The 26103-nt window shown below is 37.0% G+C and overlaps 1 protein-coding gene across 10 annotated transcripts in view; it reads right to left on the bottom strand.

The window, feature by feature from the left end:
* The window catches only part of ryr3 (ryanodine receptor 3), a 138410-nt gene that overhangs the window by 67306 nt on the left and 45001 nt on the right, over positions 1-26103 (bottom strand). For all 10 annotated transcript variants that reach the window (XM_015053891.1, XM_015053916.1, XM_015053934.1 and 7 more), the window contains 25 exons: positions 24827-24920; positions 23305-23379; positions 22212-22368; positions 21108-21272; positions 18874-18995; positions 18610-18790; positions 16992-17127; positions 15534-15629; positions 15336-15454; positions 15022-15155; positions 13710-13951; positions 12500-12692; positions 11125-11341; positions 10447-10551; positions 8501-8604; positions 6701-6784; positions 6459-6618; positions 4984-5128; positions 3835-4040; positions 3569-3743; positions 3264-3472; positions 2889-3052; positions 2346-2394; positions 2081-2241; positions 645-807 (listed from right to left, as the gene is read on the bottom strand). In XM_015053891.1, coding sequence (XP_014909377.1) covers positions 645-807; positions 2081-2241; positions 2346-2394; positions 2889-3052; positions 3264-3472; positions 3569-3743; positions 3835-4040; positions 4984-5128; positions 6459-6618; positions 6701-6784; positions 8501-8604; positions 10447-10551; positions 11125-11341; positions 12500-12692; positions 13710-13951; positions 15022-15155; positions 15336-15454; positions 15534-15629; positions 16992-17127; positions 18610-18790; positions 18874-18995; positions 21108-21272; positions 22212-22368; positions 23305-23379; positions 24827-24920 — 3656 coding nt within the window. The remainder of the gene's footprint in view (positions 1-644; positions 808-2080; positions 2242-2345; positions 2395-2888; positions 3053-3263; positions 3473-3568; positions 3744-3834; positions 4041-4983; positions 5129-6458; positions 6619-6700; positions 6785-8500; positions 8605-10446; positions 10552-11124; positions 11342-12499; positions 12693-13709; positions 13952-15021; positions 15156-15335; positions 15455-15533; positions 15630-16991; positions 17128-18609; positions 18791-18873; positions 18996-21107; positions 21273-22211; positions 22369-23304; positions 23380-24826; positions 24921-26103) is intronic.

Raw genomic sequence — 26103 nt, 5'->3', positions numbered from 1 at the left:
ACATTTACAATACTGAGCTGTGATACTGGAGCTGCTTTTCAAGAACAATTTAATATTAAGTAACCAAAAACAATCTGACAAAGTAATTTCTGAAATTCAAGACCCATGAAATAAATACAATTTATTTATTTTAAGATAAATAAATTTATTATAAATAATCTTTATCTGTTCTGTGGATGAACAGATAAACCAATGGACAAAAAGGAAACAGATGGAAAGATAAATAAGCAAATGGATAAAAATAGAAAATTAAATTAAATTAATTTGAAAAAAATTAAATATCAAGATGATTTTTTGAAAAAGATTTACTTATTTTGAATTGGATCAAACTGCATTGTTTGATCCAATATTGTTGAAAAAGAGAGTTTTTAATCAATTTAATGAACAGAGAAGAAAAAGATAAAAAAATTACTTTTAATGTTTAATCACTTCATTATTTACCAAAACAACTTTGAAAAGTTTATTCTGCAGAGAGTTTACCATCCACTGAAAAACAAAAATAGATAAAAAATGTACATACATCCCAATTTAGTTCTGTTTTGCCTTCCGGCTGAATTGGATGGATGTGCTGCCGTAAATAAGCCTCCCATCGAAGCGTGTTCCCTGTGGCATCCCCGCTTTTATGACGGTAGAGTCTTACTAACCTGATACGCTGTAGGCAGTTCTTTGCCGTTGGCGGTGAAGGAGACGAGGCCAGTGGCCAAGTCGACCAGACAGCCGATTTCCAGGTCGGTGTTTGAGCGGCTGGAGGAAGACGGGCCGAGTGCATCTGCTGCACAGACCATGTAGCAGTTGCTCCTCTGGATACTGCAGCAAGAGGAGCAACAGGAAGAGCTCAGAAACTTTGAAACATTCCCAATAATTCAGATTGGATGTGTGTTTTGCAGCATAAAAAAAACTAAAAATCCCAGGTAAAATTAAGCCTTTGAACAAATATCAAACTTGGGTTTCAATGCTGATCTAAAGAAATTAATAGCTTTCTATAATGAGGGTCATGTAACTTCAATAACTTCTCTGTTGTTTGAAAGATAAAGCTATATTTTTTAAGCTACTGCAATGATTTCTGGAAAACATAGTTGTTTTGAAAAACTTAACACCTTAAAATAAGAGGAAAAATATGATGATAGACATTCATGTTGAATGAAATGTAGAAAAACTGATTGTAGAAACTATTTCTATGTGAGCAGATTTAGCTGCACATCTGTACAATAATGGAAACATCCAATAATGGAACCATCCAATAATGTAACCATCCAATAATGGAACCATCCAATAATGTAACCAGCCAATAATGGAACCATCCAATAATGTAACCAGCCAATAATGTAACATTTTAGATCAGGGGTGTCAAACTCATTTTGGTTTTGGGCCAAATCCAGATCATGAATGGGCCGGTTGTACCAGATTATATTGATAAAACTTGATCACAAACTGCTAAAATATCAATGAATCCTTAAAATTAAATATTACTGAACATCTTTTCAGTTCCTCCAGGATTTCATGATTCTTTTTGTGATTTTTTTCCCCAATAAAAATCAGTTTGCGGTTCTAATTTGGAAATATTTGCACTTATTTATGACAGTAAGTGTGACTTTTTATTACTCTCTGACATCAATTAAGGCTGAGGCAGCTGTTTAGCACAAGTAAGAAAGTTTTTGACCATTCTTGAGAAAAATCTGCAATAAACTCCCAATTATGTATTGGTGCAATTTGATGATTTTGATTGAATTTCCATGATAATTCTCAAGAAACTGTAGGGACAGACTGATATGATATAGCAGTAAACAGATAAAAACTTAATTGATTTGATAGATAATGTAATATTTAAGCTCACTTAGTGTTTAGCCTAGAATCTAGAGGGCCACATAAAAAGCTACGGCGTGCCAGATTTGGCCCACGGGCCTTATGTTTGATGTGTTCTAGATAAATCTGCTTTATTTCCCATAATGCAGATACACTGTGATGTTTTATTATTCACTTTAATTTGACTTCAGTTTCTAGGTCTGGTCAGAGGAATGACATTATTGAAGAATATCCTCTAAACGTTGTTTATTCCCAGATTTAAAAACCAGCAGCTTGCCTCTCGTGGACCCGGCCCCGCTCGTCTCCCAGGGTGACGGTGACAGTTTGCGTCTTGCTGAGACTGAAGTTCTTGCTGTAGTAGTGATAGTCTGGTGTGACCCAGCCCACCCACACGCTGGCAGGGTCCTGTCCGGCAAACACTCTCACTGAGTGGTAGTACTGCAGATTTAAAAATAAAAATAATTAAACGAAATGGGAAAGCATATTGTGAAGATTAAAAAAGGACGTTTTATCAGTAAGTTTAAGAATTAGTGGTGATTTACGGTTGTGATGCTTCCATAGTCAATACTTCCATCTTCTTTGGGAGGTTGGCTGAAAAAAACAAACATGTTTAAATAAAAGGTTTCTGCCAGCAGCTGGGAGAAAGGAAACAGATGGATGGATGAATAAACAAATGAATGAAAAGAAAGAAAAATCAATAGATACATGGATAAATAGAAAAGAAAATGGATGGATAAATGGATAAGTGAATAAATAAAAGTAAAAGAAACAGATGATTGAATAGATAAGCAAATTGATAAAAAGAAAACAGATGGACAAATAAACAAATGGATGAAAAGAAAAGAAACGGATGAATGAATAGACAAGTGAAAGAAGGATGAAATCTAGAAACAGTTTTTCCATTCTCTATTTGCCAACCTCATCCATTCCTGGAAAACATTTCAGTTCAACTCCATCCATACGTTTCCAAACCACATTGGAAACTTGAACAAAAGTAACCTTAGATTATGCATTAATTGTTTTATTAAAAGAAAAAAACAGGCTGTAGTGAGGATGAAACCTCAACCTGAGTGCAGAAGCCTCACCTGAGCTTCAGCGACTCGTCCAGCAGTCTGTCTGCAGAGTAGAACTCCACCGGCATGCTCAGCCTGCAGTAAACCATGTCGCTGTTGCTGTTCTGGGTGCCAAACGTCTTATGTGTGACCTTGAGACACGGGGGGCTGTCCACTGTCCCGTCAATCCTGGTAACCTAAGAGGACAAGAAACAAATCCCTTACATCACTTATCACGTGAACAAGCTTATTCACGTCTGATTTTAACTGTATTTCTTAATTAATGGAAACACTGCAATTGCAAGGTTGTGTTTTTCTATATTAGCAGAATAAAAAACTTTGGCACACATCTGAAATGGAAACGCGACTCATGCAAAGCTGAAGATAATAAGGGATGGTGTTCTATACCTCGATGTGCATGTGGTCCTGGGGTACGTTGAAAAACGTGGGCAAACGCTTGCTGAACCACATGGTTATCTCCCTGTTCATGTTGACAGCAAAGGGCTCAAAGCCTTCCTGGAGGCCACACATGGTGTAGTACTTAAACGTGCTGGCGTCCTTTCCGAGGTTCATGTGGCCGATCTGAGACATCCCGAGGCTGCACACCGGAATAAAACCTGCATTAAGGCAAGAAGTTAGAGGACAATTAGTTCATGTGTTACGTTTTTCATTTCTGAAACTAAATACTGAAAGAATCTGACAGAAGTTCTCACCATCCTCCGTTTCAAAGTCAGCGAAGCCGAGCTCAGAGCCCTTGCTGGTGATCAGGAGCTCTCCGTTCAGAGTGAAAATCATGGATTTGTCCTCCATGTTGATCATGCAACCAACCACGTCGCCCTTCTTCCACGGATGCCCAAAGTAACGGCTACCAGCATGCATCCGTCGACCCTGAAGAAACGAAAGCATTATGAGAAACAAAACTGACAGAGACCTCTTGCTTGGATTTCATTGCAAACGATGCGCAGCTGTTTCAGTTTACCCTGTATCCATCAAAGACGTAGGCCTGGTCATCGGTTCCCAGCTCCACGTCGGGCCTGCAGCCCGGCCTGGCCCAGCCAACCCTCATGTCGCCTCCGCTCAGAACCTCAAACTCAAAGTACCACTTCCCGGTCTTCACGGCGTACGTTTGCTCCACGCGGAAAAAGCGGATTGTCTCGATGCTCTGATTATCTATTGCATGCACAACTTTGGTCCGGAGAGAAAAAGAAGAGCCGTGTAATTTAAAAATGCAAATAATAAAATATGATGATACTTCCAAACAACAAGAGCAGAGAAAAATTTTTTTATGAATTAGTTCCTAATTTTAAAGGTCAAATAAGGATTTCTTTTCTGCACTGATAGCTCAGGTCATCCTGAGTTGAATTTGAAATCATCCTGCTATTTTACTTCACAGATATTACTCACTCTGCATTAAGTACAACTTTAGCTACTATTCATTTTGTGTTGATTTGGTTCAAAGCTTTGGTATTCAGATTCACTGCAAAAACACAAAATATTACCAAGTACTTTGCGTTTAGTTTCTAGTGCTAATATCTGAGTACACTTAAAATTTTAAATCTATTCAGCTACAAATAGGAGCTTCATAATATCGTCCTTAATATCAATGTAAAATTATTAGTTACAGGTTAAATAATCTTCCAGTGGAAGAAGACATTAGTCTAGTTCTAGTTACTCGATAAAGCTGTTTATGTTGCCCTGAAGTTTTTCACAATCCTGCAATCGAGGAAATTCATGCAAAAAATAAAATCAGCAGATCCCTGTGAGTTTATTGGTCGAAAACACTGCTGCCTCTGCTTTAGTTGATGTTAGAGTACGTCATCAATACGGTAAGTAAAAAACGTCACATCTATCCATTTATCATACATCTGCGCAAATACCGCAAAATTTCTTGCAAATACTTCTAAATTTGCACCACAAAATCATTGCAAAAATCACAAAAACAATCATAAAATCCTGGAGGGACTGATCAACGTAAGAAGATGTTCAATATTTAATTTTACAAATACTTACTGACTTAATAATGGTTTTATCAACGCATTTTGGGGACAATTGTCCCTTTAAGAACATTCGTGACCCAAAATGGAGATTAGCTTTAGATTTAGATAATTGATCAGAATCAGAGTCTCACCCTCCTGGTCTGGAGGGTCGATGTCATATCCGTATCCAACCATCGTCCGAATGGCCTCTCTCAGACTGTCTCTGTTAGATTTCTTTGTGCGTTCATCCAATAAAGCATATGGCACCAAGCGAGGGTTACGTCTGCTCTTCACATCCTGCAGCACAATTTCATTTATGAACTCTGCATCAACATCTTAGTTAGGCCTGTCACGATAACGAATTTTGCTGAGCGATTGTCAAAAAAATTATTGTGATAAACGATAATATTGTTTCAAGACCTTCTGACGCTGATTTAATGGAAATTACTAATAATGCATGCTATTTCCTGCCATAAATAGATACATTTTATTTTCAAAAGAACACATAACACTGGAGCTGATGAACTAAATAAACAAAACAACCAAAAACAAAAATGGATTTTCAGTCTCCATCAACAAGAAGCGTACTTGAATAAAAACTAAACAACATAAAGCCAAAGTGGAATTAAATACTGCATTCAACCAAGAGTGCAGATTATGAAGTCTGTATACTATATATTCAGTAATCACTAGATTTAACCTAATGCAATAGTTCACACTACACGGGGTTTTTTTGCCCCTTTTTCCCCTTAGGACAATCTTAGAACGTTGGTCGATCTAAGATTGTCGCTGGTGATTTCATAACCGATCATCCTGCAGTGTGATGTAGATCGTCTTAGCCGCTCCGATCTAAATCAGGGGTTTTCCCCGAGTGGGAGCTTAATGCTGAATGTGACAGGCAGCTAATCAGAAAGCACGGATTCTTCTCGGTGCTTTCTGAGGGGAAATTATGGAGGGGAATCCCAAAAAGCTGACACAACCTGAAGTCCAGCAGACATCAGAGATGATATGTGGAAACAACAATAATGTTCAACATTTCGTGCAAAGAATATAGAAATGACCAGGGGAGGAGTTGGAGCCAAATTGCTACCGCAGTTGATAAACCTGGTAAGTTTTCAGCTGTTCTTCGTTAATGTGACATACATAGGTTATAATGATTTTCATTCAGTCAGAACTTTACGCTGACTCTAGCCACATGCGTCACAGGTAGATTCTAGTAAAGCATTGATTAATACCTGATTTTAAAATTAGTTAACTGGACTTGTAGCCATTATTTTGTGCCCAGGTGGCTGGACACCACACGGTATGACGAACCCGATCGAACCGTTATACCTAGAATTTCTGTGGCTAATGTGTCTCTCAGGTTTTGAAAATGGGCCAACAACTCATGTAGTGTGAGCTGGACATTACGCTAAGGAAATAGGAAGGAAGGGTCAGTGCAGAGCACTGGAGTTGAGCCTTTTTTTATTCAGTGTCATCAACAGAAAAAAAAAACGGCAGGAAGAAACTCAGAGATTAAAATGAGGTCGATAGGTTTCATTTATCGTGCTATTAATTGATTTATCGTTTATCGCGACAGGCCTAATCTTAGTCTGTCTGAACAGAACCTTAGAAAGGTTTCATTTACCTGCTGGATGCCATAGGTCCATCCTTGTTTGATTCTGTCTTTGGCCCAAACGTTGTGTGCATTTTCGGCCAGTTTATCAACCAGAACCTCTTGACCTGGAGTCAGTTTCATGTCAGAGAGTTCCAGTGGCGCAGGCTTGTATCCATTAGACATCATGTAGCTGGAAGATTTATCAAGGTAGAATTATAAAATGTGGAAATTCGTACAAATAAGCCAAAAAAGATGGAAAATGTAGACCATACTCTTTTGGTAATTTGATTTTCTTCAGGTCCTCTTCAGCGTGAACATTAACCTGGGCAACATGGCAGCCAAGTGCCAACAGCGTCCTGCGGTAAACAAGAACAATGACAGTCCTAATCAATACAATACCACTAAACTTCATTCAGCTTTGACTGTCTGATTAAACTCCTCTTTTTTACAGGAAGTTCCTCTAATGAGGTGAGCCAAATGTTTTTACAGTAACACGACTCAGTACTCAACTTGAAAAGCCTCTGGAGCCAATATCTCCTAGAAATCAATGCTGGAGCTGCACCAGAAGACGAATGTCATTACAAGTGCTGCTTTAATCTTATTCTTAATATTGTGCTGCTAAGCATTATGCAGAAAACTGCTGCTGCTAGGAATGGATAACTGGATTATTTAACGGCATAAAACATATAACCCTTTTCTAGTGGCGTACAATCTAAAAATCTTGCAAGCAAAAAGGAACATGTCAAATAAATATATAGTTACTAATTGTGGCAATAAGGGAAGGAGTGAGCAATCCGACTTTCCTCAAGGATTGAGAAAACAAAACTGAAGTTAATATCTTTGGACCTAAAGAGGAGTGATCCAGAGTCGACGTACAGTTTCAGTTACTACAACTAAAAACCAGCGAACAGGCTTGAAATCTGGGAGTAGTGATGGAGTCAGATCTGAACCGTCAGAGCCACATGAAGACGGTTACAAAGTCGGGCTTCTGTCACCTGAAGAACATCTCCAGGATTAAAGGACTAATGTCTCAGCGCGATCTAGAGAAATTCATCCATGTGTTTATCTTTAGTCGCATTGATTGCTGCATTGCTGCAACAGCATCTTCTCAGGTCAGCCTAAAACATCTATCAGACCAAAACGCTGCTGCTGATGTTCTGACTAAAACCAGGAAGTTAGAGAACATCAGCCAGTTAAAAAGTCCTTCACTGGGTCCCTGTAGCTCAGAAAATAGACTTTAAAATACTGTTGATAGTTTATAAATCATTAAACATTAGAGATTTGCTGTTGTCATAGCAACCTTCCAGTCTCCACAGGCCTTCTGGTTCTGACTAGCATCCCCAGAACCAGAACCAAACGGGGAGAAGCAGCATTCAGCTTCTATGGACCACAAACTGTAAAACAGCCGAAACACCGAGTTCCTTTAACCTTTCTAGACCAAACGAAGTGGCGACGGCACAGCCAAATTTCCAGTACTGTAACTCTGTGACACTTTGTGCCGTCTGAAAAATCCCAACGGTTTCGGAAAGGAGAGACGTTGAGCTTTCCAGCCGATATTGGGTTATTACGGTAATTTCACTCCCGCTGAAGCAGGAAGCATGTTTTCCTTTGGTTTAATTTGATGAAACACTCTTAATAGAGCGAAAATAACTGCTGAATATTTAAAGTCTCAGTTGTCGATAAATGGGCAAATATATTTACTCACAGGACATTTAAAGAACTTTGTACAATTAAAATAAATAAAAATATCCAAATGGACACTTGAAACTTAGGACTCAGTCTAAAACCCCACCTGTTTAGAGTTGCTTTTGAAACATACTATTTGAAATACTAACCAACATTTTGATATGTAATGACAGGTTTTGGAAAAAATTTAATATTTCAATTGTTGATTTGTGTTGTTTTTATGACGGAAAGCACTTTAAACAGTCTTGTTACTGATAATAAAATAAAAAATAAAATCTGATTGATTCTGTACCCATTTTGATTAGAAATGAATACTGTGATCTCTTGCTGATCTCTAAATGTAAAACCATGAATTTTCCTACTTTGAGGGTCACCCGCAGCCTTACTTGAGTGTTTCGCTTGACATCTGCACGTTGTAGTTCTTTTCAGTTTCAGGCAGCTTGCTGAAATCCACAAGACAAGGGTGCTGCCTCTTGTTGTCGTCGCGAACCTGTGGAGAAAGGAGACCGGCATCTCTGTTCAAAGTTTCATCTCACTACCCCCTCGTCTTGTCTGCTGCAGAAATACATTTTAAAAGCCTGACTCTGCACTCAAAGCCAGGAAGAAGTCCCATTTATCTGCTTTTAGTTCAGTTCAAGTCTCTGAACTTTACGAGTTGCTTAGACTAAAGCGTTGCAGTGGATTATGTTTTAATTAGCGCCTTTACTGTCTGCAGGAGACCTGATTAAGAGAGATTTACTGCCATCATGACATTCACCAAGACTCTCACTGATAATACTCTCTGCTACAGAATTACAGCAATACACAGTGCGAACCAAGCAAACAGATGTGAAGTTTAACACATTCCTGCTTGCCAAATATCCACAAAGAGGAATCTGACCTGGAATTATAGGAACGTCACTCTGGGCTCACTGTTACAGCACATGTTTTATCCCAGGCATCTGTTTGGACCTAAATGTAGGCCTTGAGATTATTTTAAACCTTTTATCCCAGTCTTAATTACTGTGGATGTTACATTCTTGGAATAGAAAAGGGATTCATTAATATTGGCTGAATGGCCTCTGTGGGAGCAGCCTCAGAGGAATATTATCCTGTGATAACTACAACAGTAGAAAAAAGAGGCTAACTGTGTGATCAGACTTCTGATGGCGCTTCTGCAGTGATGAGAGAGAGTTACTGATGGTAAAATCATGGAAGGAGACCAGAGTGATGAAGATGTCTTTGGATAGTGAACAAAGTAATCCACGTTAATGCAGTTTTAGCTCATTTGTATTACCTAGAGCATGTTAGCTGAAGCCCTAAAGCGTTTACTGTATTTTTCCTTCAAAATACTTTTGAAGAACAGTCAAAAGTTTCCAAAACAATAGAAACCTGACACAATTTCAACTAAAATAAACCAAACTATTAAGGGAAAACTAGCAGCATTACCCAGAATTTTTTTCCTGTTTTCTAAAGATGTGTAAATTACTGACAGTCTACAGAACAAATTGCAGTGAATACGTTCGAGATTGTGCAAATTCACAACAAAATTAAATTTCACGGCATTTGATCAGACAAATGAGACCAATTAATATCCCATTAAAGCACCTCTGAAGTGTACACACTGCTGTTATTAGCTCATGTTTTGTGACATACAAAATTAGACCGTAATAAATTACACGATGAAGGAGGACATTAATAACTGGATAAAATGTGGGACTCAAGAGACGTCATAAAGTCTAGATGGTTTTCCAAAATACATGAAAGCAAAAGCTGACAACTGGAAAACAGCAGCTGGGAATTTATATACAGATGAAACCAAACAACTTTTTTTAATCACTGTTTAGAGTTAAATCAGACCATTTTTATATTAGCAAATGGAAATCATTTTTATAATTCTAAGTGACCTAAAACGAGAGGCTTGATCTGATTTAACTTCAGACATTTAGGGGGGAAAAAGGTGAACGTGTCTTCTTAGACGTTTGGTTTCAACTGTATATAATCAATATGTGTAGAGCTGCAAGACGGACACATTTCCTTTAACATCATAAAATCTCCTACAGCATTGTGGGACATTTTGTCATAGTCTGACGGTACTAAACATGAAAAAAAAGAAGAAGCACACTTTGTGTCACAAAAAAGGAACACCATTATACAAACAGTGGAACATGGAAATGGCAGCGAATAACTTTTGCTTGATTTATCTCCCTGATCATAATACGTTTCTGCATCTGCGAGCAATAAATCATTTTTCAGACGACATGGTGAAACATTTTCAGGTTACTGTCTGCAGCTCTGCATCATCAGTCATGAGTTTCAACAACCTGCATCTCCTTTTTCACAGCAGGTTTACCTTGCCATACGTCCAGCCCAGTTCGATCTTATTCATTCCCCAAAGTTCGTGGATGTTTTCTGCCAACTTGTCGCGGATGTTCTCCAGATGAGGCGGCAGAACAATCTGCAGAGAAAGAGGAAAAAATAAATAGAATGCATTAAAGAAAGTCATTAGGGAAGCGTTTATTTATCTTATACAAGAGATGAAGCGACTTTCATTCATTCTCAGAAATACTAAGCTTCCAAAAGGAGAATAAGCTTTTCAAATATCCTAAAAACTGAATTTATACTGTACAAACTAACAAACAAAACTAAAATTAGACGCTCTTTAACCCTTTCATGCATGAATTATGATCCTTTGTGTCAGGATTTTTTTCCCTTTTTTTTCTTAAAGCACAAGAGTCGTCTGCAGTAGAAGGAGGGACCGGGTCAGTTGGCATGCTTTTCTGTCTGTCGGCCATGTTGGATTTAACAAAAATAATTTATTGCATTTGCAGCTGATGGCCAGTAGTTGATGGTGTATTTTATGATGCATTAGTGTCCACTTCAGGGGTCTGTGTGCATTTATAACATAACAATCCAGAGATAGCTGTCCACTGTAGTGATCACTATGCATGAAAGAGTTAAAGTTGCTTATAATGTTCATTATTGCTTTGATATACATTCAACATGCAGCCCAGAGAGTGGGTAGGCTCACCTGGCTGGTGTCAACCGGAGTGGGAATAAAGGAGGCCTGGGACAGGAACTGGGTGGTTCCCAGCAGGTCACGGACCCCGTCATGGTCCCGCTTGTACTCCTTCACAGGCTCCACATGCATCTTCTCCTTGGGCAGGAGCGCTTCGTAGCACGGAGAGTAACCGGCTGGCGGCAGGAACTTAAAGTCTCCGTGGCGCCCACCCAGCAGGAAACGGGCTCTGAGAACAAAAGTCACACAAACTGTTTATTACAGCACATGACAAATATTCAGGAAGATTTTAGATTATTTAGAAAGCAGCCTTTTTTATTGCATTTTAAAGGTATTTTTTGGGGCTTTTTTTAGTTCTTTTTACTAATCCTTGAAAAACATTCCCATGTAAAATAGACTTCTCCAGGATTCCTCTGCCTTAAAAAAGTGTAATTTATTTAATTAAACCGTACACAGTAACTGAATTGAATTATAATGTTGACTTTTGTATGTTTTTAATGCTGCTCCAGTTTAAGGGGAAGTGCTGTTCATGACAGTGACATAAATAATGTGGTGTGAATTCAGGCAAAGTTGGTAATTAGATCAACACGTCAGGAGGGAGGAGGTACTGGTCGGTTTCTAAGCTAGCTGTTTCCAACTTTTGTAAATCTTTACATCTGTGAGCCCCATTCAGGTGTGTTAAGTTCACAGACAAATTAGTTCGACTCCAACAAGTAGAAACCATGAATAAACTGGCAAAAACAACTTTGGAAAACCATTTCCAATACTCCCTATCCTCACCTCCGTCATTCATCATGGCGCCTTGAATGATTAAGTGATGTAGCCAACATTGGGAATGACTGTCAGGGTTTCTCTGAGAGTATTATAAGCCTGGCGGGCCACCAGGCTTTACTTGTGCCCCTACCAGGCTTAGCACTCCTTAATTATTTTGTTTTTTTTAATGTTAGCATTTTTTAAGACTTTATAGTTGGTGTTCACATATTAATCTTCCAATCACACATAAATATCAAGTAATATTTTAAAATTTCGTGTCAACTTTGAACATTTTTGGTAACACTTTATTTCAAGGGGTGTGCATAAGATTGACATGACACTGTCAAAAACATGACATAACACCTGTCATGAACATAAATAAGTCTTTGTGAATGTTTGACAGCTGTCATGAAGTTCCCTTGGGTAAATAATGACACTTAATGCAATGTTGCTCTAAAAGTCCATTAAAAATGCCAACTTTGCATTAAATTATCATAATTTACAAAATCATGCAAAGTTGGCACTCAAAAACACAACGGGCCACTGGATGAATGACTGTCGAGCGCCCCAATCACCAAGCTTAGCAAGTTTTCTGTGGGGAACCTTTATTGTAAAGTTTGTTATTCCGTCTTACTTCACTCCAGCAGAGAAGCTGACGACGGGGAAGAAGAATCCGTCTGTGTTAAAGTCCTCAAACATGCCCTGCACCGGCTGCCCGTTGATCCTGAAGGACATGCTGGGAGCGCCCAGATCCAAGCAGCAACTGACCACGTCGTCCGAGTTCAGCAGGTGCTGGTTAATGGAGGCCACGGCTCTGGGGATCCGACCTGGGAGGCGAGAGCGGATCTCAGTTACAGCAGCAAAGTCACAGCAAATGTAGGACAGAATGATAAGTGAGGAGAAGAGACGGGGCAGAGGGGCGGAGAGACGTCTGATGAATGCTTTAACAGGAGTGACATAAAATGGATGAGCGGGGAGACGTAATGGATCTTTTAGAGGCTTTGGAAGTGAAAAAATCATGAAGATGTGGAGCAGATTTTCAGTCAGCTGGAACTTTTAGTGGCAGGATCTGCATCACGTTTGATGCAGGACATTTAATGACAGGCAGTGTGTTTACAACAGCTTAAGTTTGTCCTTCAGGGGAGATGATTAAACGCGACATTTTCAGTAGAAGTGAGCAATGCTGCATATTCTGGAATTGATTCATCACTTTTACCAATACTTGTTATCATTTAAGTTTGATCTATCATCAAACTTATGTCCTTTACATGTTTTTGTAGAATTATTTTGTTAAAACCTGGGAGAGAATTTGGATAAAGTTTATAGGTGTCTACAGAATACTCCAATACATTTTTGACAAAAAAAGCAAATAAATTTGTGAGCATTTTTCCTAAATAAAGAGGAAAACAATATAATTTGATTGCAAATTAAAACTCCTTTTGATTTTTTTTGTTTTGAGAAACTACAGTATAAAAATAAAATAAAATTTCAAGACGAAATCTGAATCTTGACCCATACTGACTTATAATAATACTGATTTTTTTTCTAGCAATTCTCTACCTTTATTTTTCATTGGTAAACTTTAATGTGTACTCAATTATGTTAAAAAAAACAACAAAAAAAACTAATATACATATATAATTTTCATAATAATACAGTTTAAACATAAAACATAATACAGTTTAAGAAGGAAAAAAAGCATTTTTTACTACAAATATGTGAAATACTTTAAGGTTTAGCTGCTTTTTCACACAGCCAACCAAACCGGCTTCATTCAGACTTAATCAACAGTAGGAAAACTGAGTTATTAAAGAAAGCCCAGGCAGTTTAACTGAGTTTCCCACCTGACCACAGATGAAGTCCATCAAAGCTGTAGGAGTAAAGGTCATCCCCAACGCCGTTTCCACCCCAGCCCTCTCCTCCGCCAGGATACGGAGCGTAGCCTTTGGTGTTGGCCCAGCCCACTCTCAGGTGGGTCGGCTCTCCGGTCACAAAGTGGTCCACCTGGTCGATGACCAACTCGTAGTACCACTTCTTATACTGAGCCGAACCTTCAGCGATGCCCAGGAAGATGTTGGGCCTCATGCTGGAGTCAAAGGCAGAAGATAAGCAAGACTGCAGATTAATACATGACTGTATATTAATACATGACTGTATATTAATACTAGACTGTATATTAATACTAGACTGTATATTAATACTAGATTGTATATTAATACTAGACTGTATATTAATACATGACTGTATATTAATACTAGATTGTATATTAGGGTTGAAAGATGTAACAATGTCAGTGTGTCCACTATTTGCATCGCTAATGTTTGGAGTGCAAATAATTGTTTGTCTATATTCCAATTGTTACGAAGATGAATTTTCACATGCTAATGTAATACAATTACCCTGAGGGAAAATCCCAAATTAAGTTAATAAAATAAATAGGTATCTAAGTAAAGTAAGGTACATAAGTAATGTTAGGAAAGTAAGTAATGAAAGTAAGGCAAGTAAGTAAGGTAAATGAATTAAGTAAGTAGAGTTAGATAAGTAAATAAGTAAAGTAAGTCGGGTACCACAACCCACAAAGTATTAAAAGTCACAGTGATGGAAGCACATACAAAAAAGAGGAATTAAGAAAAATATGCATAAATCCCCATTAATAATGTCTTCACAATATTTACCACTATTATTGCATCAGCGAGATTTTCTAATATCGTGTAGCCCATAATAACTGAACAACATATTTGATGTGTATTGATGATTTTAATGATGACATTTGTCAAAATATAATGTTTACCAGTTTCACAATTGTTTTTTATGTTTTTATTTTTTTTTATGATGTAAATCACTTTGAACTGCTTTGCTGCTGAAATGTGCTATAAAAATACACTTTGACACTGTATATGTCTCTCAAGGAATAATCAAGAATTTTTGTTGTACGTAAAGAGTTTCAAAAATAGTTTGTTGAAATAAAAGTTTTGAATGAAAAGGAGCAGATGGAAGGAAAAAAAAGTGTTGTACAGTCTACCTTTTCTTTCAAACGTCAATTTGATCTAACATTAGCAAACATCCATACAAACAAATCTTTAGACACAAAACAGGCAATGTGTGTGTATATATTTATATATGTATATTGAAATAAACAACTTTTCAGCGTGTTACCTTTGAACATCGTTGACCAGTCTGGTCTGGAGCAGCAGGTCCCTTTTTGGCAGCAGGTTGTCACAGATCAGATTCTGATTGGTTCTCACTGCCACCCCATTGCACACACACAGAGAGCACAGCACATCCAGAATCTAAAGGGCAAAAGTAAGAAGTATTTTCTTTTTTCATTCATGCAACACATTGTTTTAACTCAGTAAATCATCTAACGACTTATAATTAATTAAATCTTGTTTCTGTTTAAATCCAGAATGATTTTTTGACAATGATGAATGCGATTACTGATAAAATCCAGACCAATTTTCCCAGCCCACCTTGTGGTTGCGTCCATGCTTGTAGAGAAGAGAAATTATGGATTTAATGTGACCTTTCTGAATGATGTTCAGAGCTTCTGGACTTTCCACCAAGATGCAGTGGAGGACTTCTAGGATTCCTGCAAAACAAAGTTAAAACAAATCATCCGTCATTCCATGTTTTATTAATTAGAAGAAAAACAAAGAGACTTGTGATACCTGATGATGACTCCATTCTTTCCAGTTTGCTGACCAGCCAGTCCAAGTTTCGGGAGAACTGGGTGCAGTTGGTCCGGTTTCCACGAATCAGTGCAGCTGAACAAAACACACAGTTTGACTCTCAACACAATGTTTTTGTTTTTTTTTAACTGTTGGGTGAACATGAAGCCAAAAGCTCTGAGCTCTATAATTATTTAGGATTTCTTTTGGACTTTCTTTGCTGTTAAGACATTTAGAAGCCTTGTTCCATTTTGTTTCAGGGACACCAGGTTGACTAAATGCCAGCAAATCTACTTTCTGAATACTGATTTTGACCAACACTGGGTGTCAAGAAAGCTCTAATTCAGCATGAACACATGAACAGAGCCACACTGGTGACCAAGAGTAAATTATGTCAAAATAAATGACATGAAGGTAATTTAAAAAAAAAACAATGCCAAATTGTGATTTCATTAGCAGTTTAATCATTGCTTGGACTGCCACACAATCTTGTAATTTGGATGCACTCAACTTACATTTAAGCTCAAAATTATTCACACCAAATTTAAATTTATTTTTACAGGCAATTTAATTTTTCCTTCATGTTTTTCTCTGATAAAATGCCAGTGGCAAAAATCTGGTAAGCAATTATAAGAAACATTTTATAACTAATTATTTTTTCTACATATTAAGATACTTTTTAAAAAATTTTTATTAAAATGTCAATAAAAGGAAGATACACTTGTAACTCCTTCTTGTTTTTTTAGATACCCGAGTCAAGTTCCAAGAATCAAACAAATAACTTGAAATCAAAATCCTCCAGAGATTTGAATGATTTCAAGCACAAATTGAGTTTGACACGTTTTAGAGGAACATCCACCTCTTATGGATGCGTGATTAACGTCAAATTATAAAACTGATGCTTATGAACAAACTAAATAAATAACTTGGACTATTAAGCTCGTTTCCCCTTTATACTGAAAGGAAAGGCAGAACAAACAATCCATCATGAAAATCTGCCTCCTCAGAGGCAACCCCACCGAAGGGGCAGCAATAATTTACGATTAGCTGTGTGTTTGTGGGCTAGACCTGTGCACACACGTGAGCGGCTCCAGGATAGGGAATGATGAATGTAAGGGTGGTCAAGGTGAGCCTGACCACCCTGGAAGAATGCCAGCGACAGGAAAACAAAACACCCTCTGAGCTTTAAAAATAAAAACAGTGGAAAATGTAGGACCCGGTAAGGTTCACGTGACATACAGGTTATTTATTTTCAGACAAATGAATCTGCAAAAAGCTGTGAACCTTAAACATGTTCAAAAGAATGCTAGCGAAGGATGAAATGAAGGACTGTAGAGAGATGAGAGAAGAGGAGTCCAAAGGGGCAAAAAGGGATTCAGGGAGGGATGATAAATACTTCATGTCCACTCTGACTGAACAGGTGCTGACAGGAGATATTTTCCGTGATCCATCACTCACCCAGGAGTTCATAGAGGAGGTTGAGGATGTCCTTCCACGCTGCACCAGCTTCCTCCCCGGCCATCTCTCCGAAGTGGGCCGCACTATCATACAGGTTCATCCGGTCAATGCATTTGGAGAGCAGGGCCAGCATACCCTGACGGAAAATACATGCATTATTATGTATAGCTATTAATCATGAGATGTGGAATTTGCTTTAAGTTCAGTATAAACTTATATTTTGTCTTATTAGAAACATTTTATTTAAAAAAAAAAAGAACACAAAGTAGTGCTTATATTTCTAGTGAAAGTAAATTATTACAAGAATTCAACATTTATTTGGCAGAAAATGAATATAATCTGGAAAGTGTTGAATGAATAATGACAAAATAAAGCACTGTATTGAAATATGCAAGTATAAACACGTAGGCCTGTCACAATAATCAATAAATCAATTAATTGCATGATAAATTAAAACAAACTCAATTATTTCCATTGGCATAATTTATCGTTTATCTCTTTTTTTTTCTCTTTCTACCAAAAACTGGCAGATAAAAGTTTTCAGTTTTGGTATTTTGGCCTCAACCAGCCCTTTTTTTGAAGGACAATTTTGTTTACAATGACTTCAAAATTCATTTTATTTGTTGTTTTGTTTATTTATTTTGGATATTTAAAATGTCTTCTAGTTCCAGTGTTAAATGTTCATTAGAATTCAAAGCTTATTAATTTTTTAATTACCATTATATCACTTAACAATGGTCTCAAAACAACAATATTATAAATTATCGCAATAACTTCTGGAACAATTTATTTAATTTGTTATCGTGACAGGCATGTAAACAGACAAAGATATTACAAAAGAGTTAGTTTGTTTATTGTTAGTCAAGACATTGAAACATGTTATTTTGTTGTGGTTATCACAATAATGCTGTTTTTAACTTTAATCTTTTTTGCTTTGTTGCAATTATTTTTTAAATAAGATTTAATGTTTAAATTAAATATTTTATTTAATTTTTACTTATAAAATCCAGTTTTATAAGTAAAAATTGATTTATAAGTAACTTTTCATCAAGATATGATCGTTTCTGGCACCGAAAAGATTTAAAAGCCTTCACTGTTAGAAAAATAGTAAATTCTTAAGTATTGTTTTGTAAATTGCATTTCCTTTGTTGAAAGCAATAAATGATGATATTCATAAATCATCACAAATTGTTATGGCTTTAGTCAAACCCATGATTACGGCCACATTTATGGTTTTGTACCTCAGGAGTCTTTATGGACTCCACGTTATAAATCAGACTTAAACAGACTTCATTAAAAACTACAGTTTTTAAAAAAAGAATCAAATAATTAAAAATTACAGTTTTTAATTAAAGATAATTAAAAACTGTAATTTACCAAAATCATCCCTTTAAAATCTCTCAAATATAAAGTATTAGCTAAGATTATTTCCATATTTACATTATTTTTTTCTATTTTGATAAGTCAACTCAAGATTTTTCCTCTGATTCTCCAAACTGAGGTTACTTTGAATTTTTCCAAAAACTGAAGATGCTGCCAGATTCTTTAAATCCCACATAACATTATTTACCAAATAAAACAAAAGCCCAGTCTCTGCGGACTGATTCAGCCGACTTACCTCCTCCTTGAAGAGGTCTTGTTGTTTGATGAGTGAGCGAAGCCTCGCCTGTTTTTCCTCGTGCTCTAGATCTACGTCGGGCTGCTTGAAATATTCAATCAGATCGTTCAGCGTCTGCAGCACCTCTTCAACATATGCGGCCACCGCATTCGTCTCTCCGGCTGCAGCGCTGTCCAGTGCCCTGAAAGTCAAAAATCAGACTTTTAAATTTTAATTTGATTCGCTTTGGAATCACATGTTGGCTCTGCAGTGTTTTTTACCCACTTTATGAAGTTTTTGAAGAGGAATGTGGTGTTTCGGATGATGCGAGCAGCCCGAGACTCCTCATGCTGGCAGCGCTGCAGGATGAGACCATCATCCATGTGGCCCTCAGAGTGAAGGCAGGCCTAGATCAGAAAAACGTGCATAATGTAAAAAAAAACATTTTTCTGATTGGAATGACTGAAATATTACATCAGATTCACAAAAAACCTATGAAAGATCTCTGAGTCGGTGGAAATCCAGCAGCTTAAGGATCAAACAGGGAGAGATGGCCAGTTGTAAACTGGCCATCACCTTCAGCTTGTCAGGCGTTTGGCCAACGCTCAAGCCTGCAGACGCTGCCTTGCATCATCACAAGGTATCATCTCTGCAGGAAGACTCAGCCTTGAGCAGCAGACAAGAGCCAAACTCATTTACTGACCCAGCTCAAGTGCCCATCACTCCTAATGAGACAATTTCTGCTGCCAGCAGAGTAAAAGTGAAGCCTGGTTTTTAATAGTAATAAGAGCTGTATAAACAAGTTTGATGGACTGTGATTTGATTCTGCAAATGTCACTTTTGTCCTGGACTTTTCAGCCTTCCAGGACAATTTTACCTTGTGGCAAACAAAACCTTTTAAAAAATCTGTTCCCCTATTCGCCTGTGGTGGCGCTGCAACAAGAACTACCGAAGGAAATGACATGAAAACCTCTGAAGAAGAAGTTAGTGCAACTTTCTTCTTCACAAAATGCAAACAAAAATGGAGTTATGTCAGATTTTAGCAGTTGTAGGATTTCTCCAGAGCCATTTCACTGCAAAAGCACACAATCTTATCAAGTACTTTTATCTAGTTTTGTAGTGCAAATATCTTAGTAAGCTTGAATTAAGATAAAGCTAACTTAAAAGTTACTTATCAGCAAGCTATAAAAGCTTATTTCAAGAAAATAATTCCTTCATAATGATCAAAAAATACTTGTTCCATTGGCAGACTATTTCACTAATTATTCAAATAAAACAAGCCTCTATATCTTGCCGAAAAGATACTTGAAAGTTAGTTTTGTTTTATTTCAAGTGTAATAAGATATTTGCACCAGAAACAAGAGTAAAACTGTTTGGTAAAATATGGTGTTTTTGCAGTGGATCCCACTAGCACTGCATTTTATCTACCCAGAATCCCCTGCACTTTAGTCCACTTCCTGCTTTTGGAGCAGTCTCCAGCATGTTTTGCATCCACATATGCATTCAAACCGCACCCGAGTTCAATTCAACCAAACCGAGACTTAGGGTTTTAGGTCAGGGGTCGTTTCTTTGGTCCACATTAGAGTTTGAATGTTTATTCGAATTCTAATGTTTATTCACAACTCAGCAAATTGTTGTGAATAATGTTAAGCAAATGAACTAGAGTTTGGTTAAAGTGGACTAAACGGGGCTGGTGTGAATGTACCCTTAGATTCCGTCATTTCTTTTCCCTTCCACTCTGTTAAAATACCAGTAACACCATCATGGTACAACATTGGTCTTCAATGAGTGTGTTGCCAAATCTTCCACAAATGTTTGTGGAAGCAGATGACTAGATTTTAGATTTCAATTCAATGATTGCAGATATCCACACTTACTTTCCACTATTGGTTTATATACTTTATTCACCTGGAATCCACTTTAAACATATAAATTAATGGATTTAAGTCAGTGGTGTCCAAATATTTTGAAGTTGAGAGAACTCGAGGGCTTCATTTTTATTTATTTTTTTATTAAAACTGGAAAGATTTATTTCTTAAGACATTTCTTGTCTTTATTGCCTCGATAATATACCAAATAGACAACATTCTAATAAAACATAGTAGTTTATTTTTTCGTAGAAAAGGAATCTGTAAATGCATTGTGTTTCTGTGTTATTTTCAAAAACTTTATTGGGGTTTATTATCCTTTTTTTCATCACCTTTGGCAACACGTCAAGTGTAATCAATGAATAAAAGAAATACTTTTCCTTGTAGCTAAATGAATAAAAGTAAGAAGAATATTTTTGTGTGTAAAAATATCAAATTAATCGAAAAGTCACTCCATTCTTGTATTGTGGACCAAGGGCCCAAACAAAATTATCCAAAGGGCAGCAAATGGCCCTCGGGCCACACTTTGGACATCCCCAATTTAAGTAAAATGTACTAGATAGCGTTAAACCTTTATAAATTCTCTAAATAAAGGCAGACCTAAAGATGAGTGAAATATTTATTCCCACCGTCTGCAAACAAAATATTTACCCTTCTTTTCAGGGGACCAAGACGAGACGATTTGGCATCAGGTGCCAGGTAGGACAGCCACAGTCCAGTGGCCACGTGCATGACAAAACAGACGGAGTCACCGTACTTTATCTCGGGGACTCCCATCCCGTCAATATCCCTCTTCATGCCAGAATCGCCTTTTTCCTGGTTTATTCAGAATGAGAAGGAAAACGAAGATTAGCAAAAAAAAAAACAAAGCAGAAAGGCCAAATCCACTCACATGGCTGGAAAGTCCATCAAACACAAGGAAAAATTGGCATCAGATGATAATCACAGGTTCAGGACATCAGTTTCAATGGAGGCTCAGGCAGGGATCATTAGCTTGGCCACTTGTCAGACAGAGATGGAGTGATTCAATTGATTAATGTCAACAGCAAGTTGGGAGGAACATATTAATGCAATGTTGAGCACGACGAGGAGTTGACCTTCCTTGATAAAGGAGCCGATGGAGTAGAAAAGATGGAGGAATTAGCTAAAAATAGAGTAAATAAAGACCATAAGTATGAGTCCTGAGTGATAACTCTAGGAGGAGTGGTTATTGGCAGAAGACTCATTACTCTCTGTTATCAGGAGTTTTATAAGACTTTAGATAAAAAGGTTCTGAAGGTGACTCATGCAGCTCATTTCTGGGAGTTTTTACTAAGGAAAACAAGCAGGGATTGTTTGCATAATAAAACAAATAGTCGCACAAGATGGAAAACCAAACTAATTCATTGTGTACTATAATCCAACACTTGGAAAGCTCTCGAGAGCACAACCTGTAAACCTGTACATCGTGTCACTAATTAAATTGTTTTCCACACATTTTTCAAAGTCATACACTTTCAGTGGTTAAATTTGAATTAGATGGTAAATAAATCTCGATGTATTGATACATTTCTCCTCGCATTCTCTGTGAAAAGAGGCCTGAATCAAAACTGGACAACATGAATGTTTGCTCTAATCTGTCAACAGTGCAGTTTGTTCTGCAGCAGAGAAAAGGTCAGATTATGGTGGTGACAGTATCTCATTAGAGGCTCCCTGACACAGTCATGCTTATGGAGTAAAAACAAGGTCTAGTTAAAGTCTGAGAAGACGAGTAACCTTGGATGGCTTAAAGCAAAAAGCAGTGGCTTTGGTGTGGCACTTCTCTCTGTCCTCCAGGACCAAACCACGGTCTTCAGTCAAGGCCAGATAGCGACCAGTGGAGAGATGACGCAGACGGAAAGACTGGCCCCATCGAATGTGGCTGCCGCTCCAGCTAAACACACAGAACAGATGTTAAAAGCTCTGAAACATTGTCACATAATAAAATTAGTTAATTCATGTTTTTGTTCAGCTGTACTGAATTTCTTCCAATCAAAATGTCTTTTTTTTTGGGACAAATTTCAATTGTAAATACTGCATTTTATTTCATATGATCTCAAGTTACCAACACTTGTTTGGTAAATATTTCTAAGTTTTCTCAAAAGGGCTTTTATGATGATGTGCCATTTGAAAGTTTTCAAACCTACGCTCTGTTCAAGCATTCAATTTTTGCAGTTTCAGATACAAGCAGAAAATTTTAAGACAAGTTCATATTTGACTTGAATGTCCATCCTGCATATCGCAATATAGTTATTTTTTTGGAATTTATAATGATTCAAACAGTTGTGATATTTGCTGAGTTATTTAGGCAACAAATCTCAATTAGCCCAATCACAGGGTGAAACAGTTTACTGTGACTTTCATACCAAAAGTATGAAAGTCACAGTAAAGATCTGAGTTTTCTCAGAGATAAACTTTACTGTCCACATAATGAGGAAATATCAATAAGAGCAGTCTTCTGTTTTTAAACGACAAGAAGTCAATCAAGAAATTCATTAGAAATATAGTTATAAAAAAATTATTTTATAAAGGACTTTCCCTCAGTTAATTTAAGCTATCTGGTAGCACTGTCTAATTTTAACAATCCTGTTTTCTATCATGCTTTGACAAAAACATAAAAAAAAAACAGGAATGTCAGACAGGACTTCACATTCTGCAGGACTTAGCCAGCTAATTGGCAGTGACACCTAAGGACAGAGGCAGGGGAGTTTTAAATATAGTCTACAGTGCTCGACACATGCAAGAGAGGTGAGCAGTGAAATTTACCAAGCTTGAAAAAGTGTGTGTGTGACATATCCTCAGTCCATTTGGCCATTTTGTTTTGTCTTACCTGATCCTGAGAGGCTCCAGTCTCCACAGGGAGCGGGCTCTTGACGCTCCCTTCCCCGCCTCGTAGTTCACTATTCTGTCAAAACAACAACAAATAGGGGTTTTCATAATTCTGATTACTCAAATCATATCAAATGAAAAGGTGGAAGAGAAAACACCAGTCACACAAAATGTAATACTTTTTTAACCCTTTCATACATAGGGGTCAATACAGTGGACAGCTGTCTAAAAACCATTTTCTTGTGCTTCTTGTGTATTTTTATGTTATAAATGCACACAGACCACTGAAGTGGACACTAATGCATCATGAAGTACACTATCAACTACTGGCCATCAGCTGCAAATGCAAGAAATTATTTTTGTTAAATCCAATATGGCTGACAGACAAAAAAGCATGCCAACCAACTCGGACCCTCCTTCTACTGTAGACGACTCTTGCAGGTAAAAAACATATTGTGACATCAGATAACCCCTAAAGAACAATACTACTGATGTATTTTTAAATAACTTTGTATTTGGAGAAAATTACAATTGATCACCTAAAAAGAAAAAAAAAGTTTTTTTTTTGTTTTTTTTTTTTACAAATTTCTTTCCTACCTTTTTTCATGCTTTAAGAAAAAAAGATAGAAAAAAAAAATCCTAACACAAAGGATCATAATTCATGCATGAAAGGGTTAAAGAAACGGAATAAAATTAAAGCAGCAATATTGCTTAATATTATATATCTGTGTATATGTTTATGCCATCGGAGGGCTTCAAATAGTTTTTTTTATGTATAAACTTACAGAAATTAAAGATAATATAACATGATATAATATAAATAGATAATATACATTTATTTATTTTATTTACAAATATTTGCTGCTGAATTTTTGGACTCAATCTTTAACTTTCTGTGTTTAGATAAAGTGGAAGTCAGATGCACTGCTCAAATACACCATTACATTGCTTAATTAAATATTAAAAAAGGATCAAACATTTCCTGTTGTATGTCAAGTAGGATTGCCAAAATATTTTTATCTACTGAATCCCAGAATAATTACACTTTATACATTTATTTTTGTACTTTTTGTTTAATTCATAAATGAAAACCCATACATTTATTGAGTATTTGGTAGGTTGGTAGATTGAGTATTATTCTACAAGTTTCTGACAGTATCTTGCTGTAATTTCCTCCTGATAGAGGTGGTGTAATTGAGTCAGGATTTTTAGGTTGCCTTCCTGTCACACACCTTTTAATCTCTGAATACTTATGTTACTGGGATCAACACAAAACACTGATTTTGTTTCTCTTAAGCCACTTTGTAAACAATATATTGGTATATTTAAGGTGATTTTCAATTTGTAGAACTCATTTAAACCCAACCTTTTAATTTCAAGGCTCATATACTTCCATTCAACAACTAAAGACCCCATCTTCATACGTAAAACCCCTTTCTCAAAGCTTTGGAGAACAAACATATTCTCTCAAGATGAACTAAGTGTGTTCTAGATTTAAATCTCTTCAGCAGTTTATTACAAACCTTTGCTCCTCTTCACTCTTATCTGCTCCAGGGATCGTCAAGCTCTCGTCGTGACCATGACAGAGACGCATCACATGCCCGCCAATCAAATACCCTTAGAAAAAAGAAGCAGAACGGAGTCAAACGGTAAATGGAGTGAATTTATTTCATGCTCTTTTAGTGATACAGAAACGCTTTACACTAGAGCCACTACTTTTCCCACTGTGTTACAGTTACCTGACATAATAACATCACAGTTTTAAAAGTAACCTATAATTCTTCGTTTAATATGTTACCATAGGCGCATAAAGCGGTAAAAGTAACTGACCAAACATTCTAGAGCTCAGTTTGGGTTGCTAGGTGACGTGCTGGACTTCCGTCAGGTTGCTAGGTAACGGGCTGGGTTGCTAGGTAAGGAGCAGTTCCTGCTGATTTGTAATGTTACATTACTGAGATTTTTGAAACAGCTCATTTTCCAGACACTGAAAAACATCAACTTATTACTTATAACTTATTATTAATTATTTCTTATTATTTAAGCACTTGGTCTGGTTTTAGAAGCAGTAGAAACCCAAATGGAAGTAAAATGTGACATTTTCTGAATACGTCCCACTTCAATCTTTCAAATTCTGAAAGAAAATTATGTAAACATTTGTCTGTGGCTACGTTCACACTGCAGCCTGACATGACCCAATTCTGATTTTTTGTGAAATCAGATTTTTTTGGCGTGGTTGTTCACACTTCCAAAATATATCCGATTTGTATGTGATCTCCAGTGTGAACTGCAAACGACCTGAAAGTGTCCCTCGTGTGCAGTAATGTTACATGCTCAGTGTTTGCCAACCGCCAGAAAAAAAGAATTGCTCCATGTTTGCGGAAGAAAAGATGGATGCTAACGGTGGAGCATAGCTTACGATTTTGGAGTTGTTGTCCGACCGGAGTTAGCATATTAACAACTTAATCCTCATTACAGTCCGCCTTTGTTGTTGTTTTTCTTCCCGCTGGTGCCCATCAGGATGCAGAATAGTGACATTTGTCAAGTATCAGTTATGTGCAGATCGGATGAGTGCGACCTGGTCATTAGGTCACATTTGAATCGGATGCATGTCGGATATCCAAGTGGCCTGGGTCGCATTTGAAAACCTGTGTTGTTCAGACTGTCATGAAAAGATCAGATCCAGGTCGCATTACGTCAAAGAACAAACAAAAAAAAAAAAAAAAAAAAAAAAAAAAAAAAAAAAAATAACGGAATTTGGGATCTTTTATTTGGATGTGAGTTACGCCACAAAACATACCTG

Source organism: Poecilia latipinna, unplaced genomic scaffold (genome assembly GCF_001443285.1).
Source record: "Poecilia latipinna isolate Pla-1442-1.1 unplaced genomic scaffold, P_latipinna-1.0 Scaffold55, whole genome shotgun sequence".
NCBI classification, from domain to species: Eukaryota; Metazoa; Chordata; class Actinopteri; order Cyprinodontiformes; family Poeciliidae; genus Poecilia; species Poecilia latipinna.
The sequence above is the reverse complement of the archived record's forward strand: the minus strand, read 5'-3'. Positions and strand labels throughout refer to the sequence as shown.